This window comes from Heterodontus francisci, chromosome 3, assembly GCF_036365525.1.
Source record: "Heterodontus francisci isolate sHetFra1 chromosome 3, sHetFra1.hap1, whole genome shotgun sequence".
In the NCBI taxonomy this organism is placed as follows: Eukaryota; Metazoa; Chordata; class Chondrichthyes; order Heterodontiformes; family Heterodontidae; genus Heterodontus; species Heterodontus francisci.
Genome location: NC_090373.1, coordinates 164,293,958 through 164,310,023, shown reverse-complemented (window position 1 = coordinate 164,310,023; position 16,066 = coordinate 164,293,958). Strand labels below are relative to the sequence as shown.

Below are 16,066 nucleotides of genomic sequence, written 5' to 3'. Positions count from 1 at the left end.
GGTGTGATTTTGGATATGGGCAGCAGAGTTATCAATGAACTTATTTAGGAAGGATGAAAGGTGTAAGGCCACGAGTTAAGTGTTTAGATCTCTGTGTCTAAATTGGTTATTTCTGCTATTGTTATCAATTGTATTATGCAAAATCTTTCTTCATAATGTAAATTTTCAGTCCAATCACAGTCCATCAAACAATTCTTGGTCAAAGTAGGAGGTTGAAGGAGGGTCTTAAAGGAGGAGACAGAAGTAGACAGTCAGAGAAGTTTATGGATGCAATTGCAGACCTTGGGGCCTTGAGTACTGAAGGCCTGGCTGCCAATGGTGTGGTGAAAAAAATAGTTTTTGAATTTAGAACCACACTTACTCTATTATGTATATTGTTTAAAAATAAAATTTACTATATAAAACAGGTAAAAGTTATAAATAAACTTGCCCAGTAGCTTAGCTTCAAATTCCACCCTCCCTGGTTCCATAATAAACACGTGCACCTTGCGGGTTTCTGAATAACCTGATTCTGAGTACTGATGTACTTCGTGATAAAGCCTGGCTCGGGTATAAAATTAAAACCCGACCCGAGCACAGCCAACCAGGGCCCGAGTCCTTTAAATTTTCTTCGTGCCAGACCCAACCCGACCCGACCCGACCCGAACATTGTTCATCCATTCCAGCAGCAGGCTATTCTGCAGATGGAATTGTGGGGAATCCATGGGTAAGCCTAATCCCATGACTTCCTGGAAGCAGCACTGTCTGACCCGACCCGACCCTAGCCCGAATGCTGGACTCGGAATATAGACCCGACCTGAACCTGACACATGTAGTCAGGTCTCGTCGAGTTCGGGTCGGGTAGCTAGGCTTTACTTCGTGACTCCTAGCCAGCTAACTGATTCCTGTCATTTAGAGACCTAATGTAACAGCCCTAATGTAAATAAAACAAAATGCTATTGTTATAGAGTCTCTCCAGTAGAAATCTATAATTCCAGAATGTATCAAATGTCGGAGCTCCAGTACAAGCAGAAATGAACATGGATCTTACTGGAAAAAAAAACAGCCTCTCTGCTCCTAACATACCAACCCACTCCTTTATTTCTGTATGCTGTAAAAGCAGTCCCAGCCATTCTTTTCCACTACCAATCTTAGGCTTCCTGCTCTAAAGGTTTATGTTTCTTTTTTCCTATTGAACCAGAGTTGTTACATTGGTAACCCTCTTGTCCTATGGTACAACGTTCCTATCCAAGGATGTTTGAAAGATTGTGATCAGAGGCTTTGCTTCTTTCCGATTTCTCTCAGCATTCTAAGATACATGCTGTTAGGGCTGGGTGTCTTTTCTACTTAGAGTTTCCCTGGCTTTTTTAGAATAACCTCCATATTTATGGTTTCTTTTATAACTGCTTCATTTATTTCTTTTGTACCTTTTCATTTCCATGACCACAATTAATGTGAACAGTAAGGTAAACTAGTAATTTTGTATCGCTGACAATCTTTCATCTTTCATAAGATTGCTTTTCATTTCTTACTGGCCTAATGCTTTAACTATTCTAACTTTTTCTGTTTTTATTTCAGGTTTTTTGACTTGAAGGCTTTATTTCATCTCTGTAATTATTAAGTTACTATTTAGAACCTCATTTTGAGATCTCGCATTTGTTTAGGACTACTGTGTATTTAGCTATGATTATCAAAAAAGATGTTATACTTCTCTTCCTATTTTATTTAGACTATTTTGAATTTTTAATTTCCTCTGGCAGGAACGATGAGAAAGAATATGCTCTTAAACAGATTGAAGGCACTGGTATCTCCATGTCTGCGTGCAGAGAGATCGCGGTACGTATACAACAATGACTTACAGTTTGTATATCAGAGATTTTTATGATGTAACACATTTCTTTATGACCTGTGATGGAAATTCTTTTTATGCCATGTGTGTAGGATAGTGGGATGTAAAACCTATGATTTAACTGGACAATTCCTTCATTATTAGCCTACATTTGTTAAATTAATATTAAATCATAGCATATTGTATGCAATAGCTGGGTTCTATAAAAGCAAAATACCAGTACTTTCAGGATATCAAAATAATTCATCTGATTAATTGCCATGAATCAATAATATTATCTTACATTTTAGATGTTTTCAAGTGTAAAATAAAAAGCAAAAAAAGTCTTTATTTTATCCTTCTTCAATAAGTTGACAATGTTGTTTTTTATCGTCCTGACCTTTGTGATGATCTCTGTATCATGTGAATTTTTTAAGACACTAAGATATGCAAAAAACTTTAGAATTGCTCAAACAAAATTACATCTTTCTCCCTTCATCATCATAGATTTGCACGTATTTAGTGTTCACCAAAAAGTTCTATTTGAACACATTAGTTTTAACCAAGAACTTTATTCAGGACCTTGCTTGAAAACTGCTGTAAGCCATTCCTATTTGAGTACAATAATATAAAAGCAAAATACTGCAGATGCTGGAAATCTGAAAAAAAAACCAAAGTGCTGGAAATACTCAGCAGGTCTGGCAGCATCCGAGGAGAGAGAAGCGGAGTTAATGTTTCGGGTCTGTGACCTTTCATCAGAACTGGCAAAACTTAGACCGTTGTCAGTTCTGATGAAAGGTCACAGACCCAGAACATTAACCCTATTTGAATACATTCAGTGCTTTTCTCCTTCATTATAATCTTATTCAACAGTTTCCATGTCTGTAATTTTTGGAGGACAGCTGGTATACACTGTTTTTGCTTTTTAAGTTACCTCACAAAATGTTGAGGGGTTTATGCTTATTTTTGATTTTTAATACAATAAAAAGGAAAAAGACCATAACTGCTTCAAATTATGGCTTCCCAGAGGGTTTTGCAATCTGTAAACTTCCATTAATAGACTTGTGCAAGTCTTCCATGCTCTCTGAATGCCTTGACTTGTTGCCAGTAGACACTAATGCATGCTAGGATTTGTCTCTTGAGTTGAAAGTTAGGGCTCTGGGAATCTCCCATTACCTCTAAGCTGAAATATCACAAAGGCACAGAACTCCAGTGGAAAAAAGAAGTCGGCAGGGATTTCACACTGGGCGGACGGGAGCTGGCTACCGATTGAAAAGTCGGTGGCGAGCCTGCTTCCGCCTCGCAGGGGATCTGACCCGCATTTTATGGGTCCCCAGGCTTTAATTGTTCCGAGATGGGACTTCCACCTGTTTGAAGGAGGAAGTCCAACCTCATTGAGCTGCCAGCCAATCAGTGGGTTGGCAGCTCTTAGTCCCAGCAGTGCCACTGGGAGTGGTGACCACTGCTGGGACTGCAGCCCAGCCAAAGACATGGAGCTGGAAAGACAGGTAGGTTTTGGTTGCCTCGCCGAGGGTAATCGGTTGGGCCCCAGTGAGGCATGGGTGGTCGATGGGGGGAAGGGGGTTGTGTTGGGTGCTGGGGTGGTTGGGGTAGCTGGGGTGGCCCAATGAGCAGGGCCCCACCCCGGGACGATCGCAGCCGCCTGGTTGTCACAGGCGGCTTTTCCCGGCTCCAGGACGCCCGCTTTCCATGCATGAAATCTGCATGTAATCAGGCGAAGACTGTTAAGTGGCCACTTAAGGGCCTTGATTGACCTGGGGCGGGTGGGCCATTTTTCACCCCCCCCCCCCCCCCGCGCTACGAAAGTGGGTCGGGAAATCCTCCTGGTGCCTCCCGCTGCATTTTACACCACCCCTGCACCACCATCCGGCTTGTTGGGGTGGCATAAAATTCCGGCTGTCATTTCAAACACAAAATTCTATTAGTAAGGTAGGTTTAATAATTTTCGTGTACATTTTGTACTTTTATAATCTTTGCAACAAACCTATTTCCAGTAGTAGGACCCAAGGTTAATGGAGACCGAAGAAAGGATTTTCAAAACTATTTTGAGCAATTTGATTGGTTTGCCTTTTTTGCTCTGTAATTTTTTTAACATTATGATTGGGGGTTTTCATTCCTGCTTGCTACATGCTGATTGATATGTTCCCTAACTGTTTTACTGCAATTTGTTACTGTTTTATGAATGTGATCTTTATTCATGATAAGTTGGATGATGCACTGTTTTACAAGGACTGCAGTTTAAATGAGCATATATTATTCAGAAGAGATGGAGACTTGCGCATCCCTCTGAAGCCAGAACTTTAATTTTGAAATAAACAAGGGCTCAATTCAGGATTTGATTATTGTTAGGTCAGAGCATTTTGAGATTGAGGTCTCAGCTGCCTTCGTTGGTAACATTCTTTACTCCTCGTCAGATGATGGTGGGTGCAAACCCTATGCCAGGATCTCAGCACATAATCAGGACTGGCACTTCAGTGCTATAGTGAGAGGGCATTGCATTATTGGCAGTGCTATTTTTCAGTTGAAATGTTAAAGAAAAGCCTGTTTTCCTGTTCAGATGAATATATTGCGCTACTCAAAGAGGAACAGGGGTGTCTCACTGTGTCATGGCTAACATTCTTTCTTCATTTAATACCACCAAAACAGATTATTTTGTTATTAACTTACTCTTTTTGAGATCTTGATGAGTGCAAATTGACTGACCAGTTTGCCTATAATAACAGGGAACTGCCCTTGGAAGCGGGACTGCTCAGGAGCCGTCCCAACCCAGCTCCTCTGTAATTTCCTGGCCCTCCCCAGCTGCCAACTCTGTCTCACAGGGCCTGGAAAATTCAACCCTGTGACTCAACTGTTAATAACTGCTCTGTTTCTTTATGCATCGCAGAGGGACTATAGATGTACTGCGGAAAAGGATGGGGGAACTTAGTTTGATAGTACAACAATAGGATGGTGGGATGTGAGAGGAGAAGGGGAATTTTAGGATGTGAGAGTGTTGATGACAGGGAAGTTCTCTGATTGGTCTTGGTGTAGTGAAAGGGAATTCTAGCATCTGGGAGTAGTAGGAATGGTGTTATGGAAGTGTGGGAAGGTGGTCAGTGTGTTTGAGCAGTGAGACTGTAGGAAGCATTGGGGAGGGGGAACAACTGGGTATAAGAAGGGGATCCTGGGGTATGGGAACTTTGGAAGGAGGAATGTGGGGTACTGCTATGAAAAGTGGTATAGCTACGTTCATGGACATGATATGATCCAGGAAGCTCTTCATTACTATCTTAATAAAAGCTAAGTAGTTGCTTTAAACAACCTGAAGCTAGGTTGCAGTTGGGAACACAGTGTTGAGGGTTTTTACGGAGGTGAATTCGTGCTGCCAATTGGAAGAAAGGTATGGGTGCTTGGGGTGGAAATGATGGGATGCACAGGGACCTTGGGGTGGAGAGGTGAATGAGTGTAAAGGCTGGAAACCTTCATTAATCTCCATACTCATGCCAAATTTTCACAAATAGACCTTTCCAGCAGCTGGGGATCTCTATTATTTAAAATGTGCGCTGGGTTTATGCTATCATTGCCAATTGCTAAGAACCGCACAAGAATGGTACTTAAGTTTTTCCTCCTTCCCTGAGTTAATAGAATTCTTTGAGGAAATGACAAAGTTGTTTGATGAGGGAAGGGCTGTAGATGTCATATACATGGACTTCAGTAAGGCGTTTGATAAGGTTCCCCATGGTAGGTTGATGGAGAAAGTGAAGTCGCATGGGGTCCAGGGTGTACTAGCTAGATGGATAAAGAACTGGCTGGGCAACAGGAGACAGACAGTAGCAGTGGAAGGGAGTTTCTCAAAATGGAGACTTGTGACCAGTGGTGTTCCACAGGGATCCGTGCTGGGACCACTGTTGTTTGTGATATACATAAATGATTTGGAGGAAAGTATAGGTGGTCTGATTAGCAAGTTTGCAGACGACACTAAGATTGGTGGAGTAGCAGATAGTGAAGGGGACTGTCAGAGAATACAGCAGAATATAGATAGATTGGAGAGTTGGGCAGAGAAATGGCAGATGGAGTTCAATCCGGGCAAATGCGAGGTGATGCATTTTGGAAGATCCAATTCAAGAGTGAACTATACAATAAATGGAAAAGTCCTGGGGAAAATTGATGTACAGAGAGATTTGGGTGTTCAGGTCCATTGTTCCCTGAAGGTGGCAACGCAGGTCAATAGAGTGGTCAAGAAGGCATACGGCATGCTTTCCTTCATCGGACGGGGTATTGAGTATAAGAGTTGGCAGGTCATGTTACAGTTGTATAGGACTTTGGTTCGGCCACATTTGGAATACTGCGTGCAGTTCTGGTCGCCACATTACCAAAAGGATGGAGATGCTTTGGAGAGGGTGCAGAGGAGGTTCACCAGGATGTTGCCTGGTATGGAGGGCGCTAGCTATGAAGAGAGGTTGAGTAGATTAGGATTATTTTCATTAGAAAGACGGAGTTTGAGGGGGGACCTGATTGAGGTGTACAAAATCATGAGAGGCATAGACAGGGTGAATAGCAAGAAGCTTTTTCCCAGAGTGGGGGATTCAATTACTAGGGGTCACGAGTTCAAAGTGAGAGGGGAAAAGTTTAGGGGGGATATGCGTGGAAAGTTCTTTACGCAGAGGGTGGTGGGTGCCTGGAACGGGTTGCCAGCGGAGGTGGTAGACGTGGGCACGATAGCGTCTTTTAAGATGTATCTAGACAGATACATGAATGGGCAGGAAGCAAAGAGATACAGACCCTTAGAAAATAGGCGACAGGTTTAGGTAGAGGATCTGGATCGGCGCAGGCTTGGAGGGCCGAAGGGCCCGTTCCTGTGCTGTAATTTTCTTTGTTCTTTGTTCTTAAAACACGAGCCTCTGCTAGGCACTGCCATTCATGACACAGTTGTTGATAATGGTGGCAGGGGAGGAGGCTTAACAACATTGGGAACCACATGTGTACACCCATCCTCCCCAGGTGATGCCTGACCTATGGAGTGTTTCTAACATTTTCTGTTTTTATTTGTGTAAACCCATATCTGGCCACACTGAGCTGGTACCTCAATTCTTGCTTTACTATTGAATCATAGAATGGTTACAGCACAAAAGGAGCCCATTTGTGCCATCTGCAAGAGCAACTCACCTAGTCCCACTCTGCTGCCTTTTCCCTGTAGCCCTACAAATTTTTTCTCTTTGGATAATTATCCAGTTCTCTTTTGAAGGCCTTGATCTGCCTCCACCATACTTTCTGGCAGTGCATTCCAGACCCTAACCACTCGCTGTGCAAAAATTCTTTTCCTCATGTCATTGTTGCATCTTTTGCCAATCACCTTGAATCGGTGTCCTCTGCATCTGGACCCTTTGGCCAATGGGAACAGTTCCTCCCTTTTCCTAGCAGCTCTATCAAATCTCCTCTTGATCTTCTCCAAGATGAACAGGCCCAGCTTCTCCAATATATCCACGTAACTGAAGTTCCTCATCCCTGGAACCATTCTCATGAATCTTTTCTGCACCCTCTCTAATGCCTTCACATCTTTCTGAAAGTGTGGTGCCTAGAACTGGGCACAATACTCCAATTGAGGCTGAACCAGTATCTTACAGGTTTATCATAACTTCCTTGCTTTTGTACTGCAAGCCCCTATTTATAAAGCCCAGGATCCCGTATGCTTTACTAACCGCTTTCTCAACCTGCCCTGCCACCTTCAATGATTTGTGCACATATACCTTTGCTGCTGTACCCACTTTAGAATTGTACCCTTTAATTTATATTGCCTCTCCTCATTCTTCCTAACAAAATCCACTAGTCTCCCTATTCCACCAGCTTGTCAGTCCTCTTGAAGTTTATCACTATCCTCCTCACAGTTCACAATACTTCCAAGTTTTGTCATCCGCAAATATTGAAATTGTGCCCTGTACACCCAAGCCTAGGTCTTTAAAATATATCAAGAAAAGCAGGGGTCCCAACAACGACCTATATACCATCCTCCAGTCCGAAATGCAACCGTTTACAACTGCTCTCTCTTTCCTACCACAGCCAGTTTTGTATCCATGTTGCTACTGTCCCTTTTATTCCATGGGCTCTAACTTTGCTGACAATCCTGTTATGTGGCACTTTATCAAATGCCTTTTGGAAGTCCACATACACCATATCAACTGCATTACCCTCATCAACCCTCTCTGTTACCTCATCTAAAAGCTGAAGCAAGTTAGTTAAACACGATTTGTCCTTAACAATCCGGCTTGCTTTCCTTAATTAATCCCCAGTTGTCTAAGTAACTATTAAGTATGTCCAGAATTCTTGTTTCTAAAAGCTTTCCCACCACCAAAGTTAAACCTCTAGTTGCTTGTCCATACACCCTTTTTTGAACAAAGGTATAACTCGTGCAATTGTCCAATCCTCTGGCACAACACCTGTATCTTGGAAGATTATAGCCAGTGGTTCCAGAATTTCCAGCTTTACTTCCCTAAGTATCCTTCGATGCATCTCATCCGGTCCTGGTGACTTATCAAACTTCAAGTACAGCTAGCCTATCTGATACTTCCTCTTTATCAATTTTAGCCCATCTAGTGTCTCAACTACCTCTTCTTTCACCATGACTTGCTAAAGACAGATGCAAAGTACTCATTTAGTTCCTCAACCATGTACTTTGCCTCTATGTGTAAATCCCCTTTTAGGTCCCTAATTGGCCACACTCCTCCTTTTACCACACCTTTACTATTTGTGTCTATAGAAGAATTTTAGATTTCCTTTTATGTTAGCCGCGAGTCTCTTCTCATACTCTCTCTTTGCTTCTCTTATTTGTTTTTTCACTTACCCTCTGAACCTTCTGTATTCAGCCTGGTTCTCAACTGTATTATCCACCTGACATCTGTCATATGCACCCTTTTTCTGCTTCTTCTTACTCTCTTTTTTTCTTTCATCATCAGGGAAGCTCTGGATTTGTTTGCCCTCCCTTTTCCCCTCGTGGGAATGCCCCTTGACTGTACTGAGCTATCCTCTTTAAAAGCATTGTTTAGTTGCAGTTTTGCCTGACAATCTTTGAGTCCAGTTTACTTGGGCCAGGTCTGTTTTCATTCCATTGCGGTTGGCCCTGCCCCAATTAATTACCTGCACTCTGGATTGCTCCTTGTCCTTTTTCATAGCTAACCTAAACTCCCCTAGGTGTTCCTCTACTGACACTTGATTCACTTGACCCCCCCTCATTCTCCAGAACCAGATCCAGATCCTCCTTCCTCATTGGACTGCAAACATACTGATGTAAAACAATCTCCTGGGCACAATCTAGAAACTCTTGCCCCTCTCTGCCCTTTACACTATTACCAGTCTATATTAGGATAATTAAAGTCTCCCATTATTACTACTGTATATTACTACTCTGTAATTTCCTTGCAAATGTTCCCCTGTATCCTTCCCACTAGTTGCTGGCCTATAGAATAACCCCAGCAATGTAATGGTACCCTGATTGTTTCTTAGCTCTAACCAAATAGGGCTGGATTTTAAGAGCCCACTGCCGATGTTGGTGGCCAGTTCAAAAGGCGGGCTGCAGTCCAAAGAGCCGCTGCAGAATCCTGCATGGTGGCTCATTTAAATAGCCAGGGGCGGCCTACCCCACCCCCCACCTCCGATCTCATGGAAGGGGCGGGTTGTCCGTCGCCACAATGGCGTTAGCTGCCTGTGTGCAGGTGCTGGCACCATTTTTAAAGGGCAGCCAGCCGTGCTGGCACATTTAAAATTTTAAAGAAGTAACCCCCCTGAACTTCCCACCCGACCCCCACAAACTGCACAAAGTTTAAAGTTCAACCCTTCCCATCATCACCGACACCCATTACGTTTATTTGACCCTGTCCCCCACCTCCCACACTGAAAATCTTGCCTCCTTCCCCCTCCCCACCAGTGTGGCACCGTGTTTCCCCGGACAGGAATTTGAAGGCGCAGAAGTGCTGGCTGCTGCGTTGAAGATCACGGCAGGTCCCCAAGATCACAGGCAAGTCTATTTAAATTTATTCATTTTATTGATTTGAATATTTTAATGAGGTCCTGTCACCCAGCAGCGGGGGGAGACCACCATGGAGTCTCGCCGACACCAGGAGGATCGGGTCGGGTCCTCCTGGCGTCGAGGTCTGACGCCAGGGAGAGAACAAAATCCAGCCCATAGATTCTGTCCTTGACCCCTCTGGGGCATCCACTTGCTCCAAAACTGTAATGTTCTCCTTAATCAATACAGATACCCCTCCTCCTTTCCTTCCCTCCCTCTATTTTCTGAACACCTTGCATCCAGGAATATTTAGTGTCCAGAGTTGCCCTTTTTTAGAGCTTGGTCTCCGTTATCAAAACATCATATTTCAACATGGCTATCTGTACCTACAGCTCACCAACCTTATTTACCACACACTGTGCATTCATATATATGCACAGTAAACCTAATTTAGATTTTATTACATTCCCTCTCACACTGACCCCACCTAATGCCTTACTATTTCCTACTGTAGTGCTATCTGTCTCTCCCAATTCTCTGTGCACCTTGGTTTTCCTCTCTAAATTTACCTCCTGGTTCCCACATCCCTGCCAAGTTAGTTTATACCCTCACCGAAGCATTAGCAAATCGCCCCACAAGGACATTAGCCCTGGCTGTATACCAACTGTTAGAATCCATTGAAAAAGCAGTCAAAATTTATCACCTGTGTCATGCAGGCCCCCACCTGCCAAGGCTGAGGCACACATTATTTCGCCACATGAACATTAAAACTTAAAATTATAGTCATAGAGTTATACAGCACAGAAACAGGCCTTTCGGCCCATCGTGCCTGTGCCAGCCATCAAGCACCTAACTATTCTAATCCCATTTTCCAGCACTTGGGGACCGTAGCCTTGTATGCTATGGCGTTTCAAGTGCTGATCTAAATACTTCTTCAATGTTGTGAGGGTTCCTGCCTCTACCACCTCTTCAGGCAGTGCTTTCCAGATTCCAACCACCCTCTGGGTGAAAACGTGTTTCCTCAAATCCCCTCCAAACCTCCTGCCCCTAAACCTCCTGCCCCTAACCTTAAATCTATCCCCCCTGGTTATTGACCCCTCCGCTAAGGGAAAAAGTTTCTTCCTATCTAACCTATCAATGCCCCTCATAATTTTGTATACCTCAATCATGTCCCCCCTTTGCCTTCTCTGCTCGAAGGAAAACAACCCTAGCCTATCCAGTCTCTCATCATAACTGAAATGTTCCAGCCCAGGCAACATCCTGGTGAATCAGCTCTGCACCCTCTCCAGTGCAACCACATCCTTTGTAAAGCGTGGTGACAGAGTACTCCAGCTGCGGCCTAACTAGCGTTTTATACAGCTCCATCATAACCTCCCTGCTCTTATATTCTATGCCTCGGCTAATAAAGGCAAGTATCTCATATGCCTTCCTAACCACCTTATCTACCTGTGCTGCTGCCTTCAGTAATCTATGGACAAGTACACCAAGGTCCCTCTGACCCTCTGTACTTCCTAGGGTCCTACCATCCATTGTATATTCCCTTGCCTTGTTAGTCCTCCCAAAATGCATCACCTCACACTTCTCAGGATTAAATTCCATTTGCCACTGCTCCGCCCATCTTAGCAGCCCATCTATATGGGAAGAAAAGAGGGCCTATCACAAGGAATTTCCAAGCCCCTGACTGGAAAGATATTTGCATACTAGCAGACAGTGTTGCTTCCCCAACACACAGAAGAAGTGGTCAAACCAGTTTAGTCACATGGCCAACCGACCTTTGGAGTTTTTTGAATTTGAACTTGCTGAGAGAAAAAACTCAGAAAGCTGTTTGCTCCTGGACTGAGAACACCTCTTTCCCGTCTGCTCCCATCTGTTTCTCACGGAACGGAAGACCCATTGAAGATTCAAAGAGAGAAAGGTCCACTACGTAAACAATGTTTAAGAGTACTGGACCCCCAATGAAAAGTAAGAGCTGTCTACAATCAAAGACTCTACGGCGAGCTGGAAATACAGAAACAGTAACAAGAAAGCCCCTTCAGAGACTGGCTCAAACCTCTCTACTTTATTTTTCTTCTGCTCTTTTCTGTCCTTATTTGCATGTGTGTATCACGTGTGCATGCTAGTGTGGGCGCATTGTGTATCCGTAGGCGTTAACCGAATTAGAGTTTAAATAAGTTTAATAAATTTAACTTTTCTTCTTTAAACCTAAGAAAACCTTGTGTGCTCATTTCTTTGCCTTATGATTGGAAAGTGGTGAACAATGATTCACCAAGGTGGAGTTCAAAACACAGTGGCTGGAATTTTATGCCTCCCCAGCGAGCCGGATGGTGGCGGGCGGGGTGGAGGGTGGGGGGGGGATGGCGTAAAATTGAGTGGGAGGCTCTGGGAGGCCTTCCCAGCCCGCTCCCGCCGCCGCCCCACTTTACGTGGGCTGAGTGGGGAGGGGCCAAGAAACGTGCCGCCCGCCCCAGGCCAATCAAGGCCCTTAAGTGGCCACTTAAGGGCCATTGCCTGCCTCCACGGGGATTTTATCTGTGGCAAGCAGGCGTCCGAGAGATGTGAAAGGCTGCCCAGTGAAACCTGGGCAAACAGGCACAGGGTGTCCGATTGAAGGCCGCCCCTGCTTCCCCAACCACCCCCAGGACCCGGGACATCCCCCTTCCCTCCCCCCACCCCCCCAAACGACCATCCTTGCCTCGCCGGGGCACGACTGATTAGCCCGGCGAGGCCAACCCCAACTTACCGAGACTCCTGGCTGCATGTCCTCGGCTGGGCTGCAGTCCTAGCAGTGGCCACCACTCCCGGTGGTGCTGCTGGGACTAAGAGCTGCCGGCCCAATGATTGGAAGTCCCGTCTCGGAACAGATAAAGCCCAGGGACCTGGGGTGGAAGTCCTGTCTCGGAACAGTTAAAGCCCAGGGACCTGTAAAATGTGGGACGGATCACCGGGCCGGGCGGAAGCTGGTTTGCCACCGACTTCTACGTCGGTAGCCAGCTTCCATCAGCCCGATGTAAAATGCAGCCCAGTGTGTTTAAAATTAAACCCTGTTATAATAAGACCAGGTGAAGACAATAAATGATCCCTAGACACCTTTCTCATCTGGTCCTAACACCTGTTAGAATCACTGTTTTAAGAAGGAGAGTTTCTTTGAGTTTCTCTCATATTTAGAATAAGAAAATATATTCTATAAAGTATCATTCTTTGTTCAGTTTACACTGTTGTTTTGTATTGATTCATGCACTTTAGAAATACCAAATTAGATTCTACTTAGAGTCATGGAGTCATTTATGGCACAGAAGGAGGCCATTCGGCCCATCGAGTCCATGTCGGCTCTCCATGGAGCTATCCAGTCAGTACCTCTCCCCTACTCGAATAGAGTCATTCCAAGAATGTCTGTAATGCATGCTATTTTATAGTTCCAGTGGTGCCAATCATCTTGGAACTTGGGTAAGGGTGCACAGCAAATATTTTTGAAAGATTGTGGTATGATTGTGATGTGATTTACTACCAGGTTACAGAAGCTTGAACATGACTTGATGCATGTATACTTTAATTGTATTTGTTGTCTTATTGTAGGTATAATCTTTAATAATGTTGGTTAAAACCGTGGTATTTTTAAGTAACATTCGCACCCCACAAGTGCCAGGCAATGACCATCTTCAACAAGAGAGAATCTAACCATCTCCCCATGACATTTAATGGCATGACCATCGCTGAATCCCCCACAATCAACATCCTAGGGGCTACCATTGACCAGAAACTGAACTGGAGTAATCATATAAATACCGTGGCTACAAGAGCAGGCCAGAGGCTAGGAATCCTGTGGCGAGTAACTCACCTCCTGACTCCCCAAAGCCTGTCCACCATCTACAAGGCACAAGTCAGGAGTGTGATGGAATACTCTCCACTTGCCTGGATGGGTGCAGCTCCAACAACACTCAAGAAGCTCAACACCATCCAGGACAAAGCAGCCCGCTTGATTGGCACCCCATCTACAAACATTCACTCCCTCCACCACCGACGCACAGTGGCAGCAGTGTGTACCATCTACAAGATGCACTGCAACAATGCACCAAGGTTCCTTCGACAGCACCTTCCAAACCTGCGACCTCTACCAACTAGAAGGACAAGGGCAGCAAATGCATGGGAACACCACCACCTACAAGTTCCCCTCCAAGTCACACACCATCTTGACTTGGAACTATATCGCTGTTCCTTCACTGTCACTGGGTCAAAATCCCGGAACTCCCTTCCTAACAGCACTGTGGGTGTACCTACCCCACATGGACTGCAGCAGTTCAAGAAGGCAGCTCACCACCACCTTCTCAAGGGCAATTAGGGATGGGCAATAAATGCTGGCCTAGCCAGCGACGCCCACATCCCAGGAATGAAAAAAAAAATTGTTGTCTGCTTCATGTGTCTGTGTTAGCACAGTTGAAGTTATTTCCCCCTGATATTCTTTCCATCAGTCCTGAAAGCAAGTGATCTTGTTCAGGATGGATTCACAGGAGATGGCAGCTGTTCAATACCCCACCCAAGTCGTTATTCCTTATGTTTGAACTTAGACAATTGGTGGTAAATTTGATCACAGGTGCCATCTTTTGATGAGATATTAAATCAAGGCACCTTTCAAATTGATGTAAATATTCCAATTGCACTGTTTAAAGAGGAACAAAGAAGTTCTCCTGTTGCCCTGGCCAATATCTATCCCTCAACCAACGTCACAAAACTAAAGAATATTTGGAATTACTTGATTGCTGTTTGTTTGACCTTGCTGAGTGCATAACAACCTTGATAACACTTCAAAAGTACATAATTGGCTGTGAGGCATTTTGGAACACCGGAGGACACGAAATGTCCTTCTCTTTCTTATCGTAGTTTACATGATGAGTACAGCCATGTCTATAGTTTCCAAGTTAAAAGAAAAAATACTATGTGAGATTCCTTGCATAAAGAAGTTTGCTAATAATATGCATACATGTTTGTGAAAACATTGCAGATTACTGCTCCAAAGAATCAGTTTGTATTTATGCAGTCCTACACATATGAATTACCACAGTGAATGGAAAAAACCTGCTGCATTGTAGCCTTAATGATGTCATTGATTTATTCGTTAAGATAATTCTGTACTGACAGAGTTATTAGACAGGTACATACCTTCTTCTCCTCGTATGATGCCGGTAATAAAAAAAGAAAGAACTTGCACGTGCGTAAGCATCTTTCATGACTTCCGGATGCTCCAAAAACATTGGTAGCCTGTGAAGTGCTTTGAAGAGTAGTTACTGTTGTAATAATTGGAAACATGTCAGGCAGCCAATTTGCAAACAACAAGTTGAGTTGTAAACTGGCAGATGATTTTCAAAGTTTTGCAAACGGACCAATCATAATGTTTAATTGACAATTTCAACCTGCAAATTCATGAAAAACACTCATGCCTCATCTAAACTGTAATTTCCTTCAGTTCTGCATTAAAAATGGAGACTTACATAAATGATTTGGAGGAAAGTATAGGTGGTCTGATTAGCAAGTTTGCAGACGACACTAAGATTGGTGGAGTAGCAGATAGTGAAGGGGACTGTCAGAGAATACAGCAGAATATAGATAGATTGGAGAGTTGGGCAGAGAAATGGCAGATGGAGTTCAATCCGGGCAAATGCGAGGTGATGCATTTTGGAAGATCCAATTCAAGAGTGAACTATACAATAAATGGAAAAGTCCTGGGGAAAATTGATGTACAGAGAGATTTGGGTGTTCAGGTCCATTGTTCCCTGAAGGTGGCAACGCAGGTCAATAGAGTGGTCAAGAAGGCATACGGCATGCTTTCCTTCATCGGACGGGGTATTGAGTATAAGAGTTGGCAGGTCATGTTACAGTTGTATAAGACTTTGGTTCGGCCACATTTGGAATACTGCGTGCAGTTCTGGTCGCCACATTACCAAAAGGATGGAGATGCTTTGGAGAGGGTGCAGAGGAGGTTCACCAGGATGTTGCCTGATATGGAGGGCGCTAGCTATGAAGAGAGGTTGAGTAGATTAGGATTATTTTCATTAGAAAGACGGAGGTTGAGGGGGGACCTGATTGAGGTGTACAAAATCATGAGAGGTATAGACAGGGTGAATAGCAAGAAGCTTTTTGCCAGAGTGGGGGATTCAATTACTAGGGGTCACGAGTTCAAAGTGAGAGGGGAAAAGTTTAGGGGGGATATGCGTGGAAAGTTCTTTACGCAGAGGGTGGTGGGTGCCTGGAACGCGTTGCCAGCGGAG

General features: G+C 44.2%; 1 protein-coding gene across 6 annotated transcripts in view; it reads left to right on the top strand.

Annotated features, from left to right (window-relative positions):
- Positions 1–16,066, top strand: part of cdk19 (cyclin dependent kinase 19) — a 308,467-nt gene that overhangs the window by 33,930 nt on the left and 258,471 nt on the right. For all 6 annotated transcript variants that reach the window (XM_068027312.1, XM_068027313.1, XM_068027309.1 and 3 more), the window contains exon 2: positions 1,740–1,815. In XM_068027312.1, the coding sequence (XP_067883413.1) occupies positions 1,740–1,815 (76 nt within the window). The remainder of the gene's footprint in view (positions 1–1,739; positions 1,816–16,066) is intronic.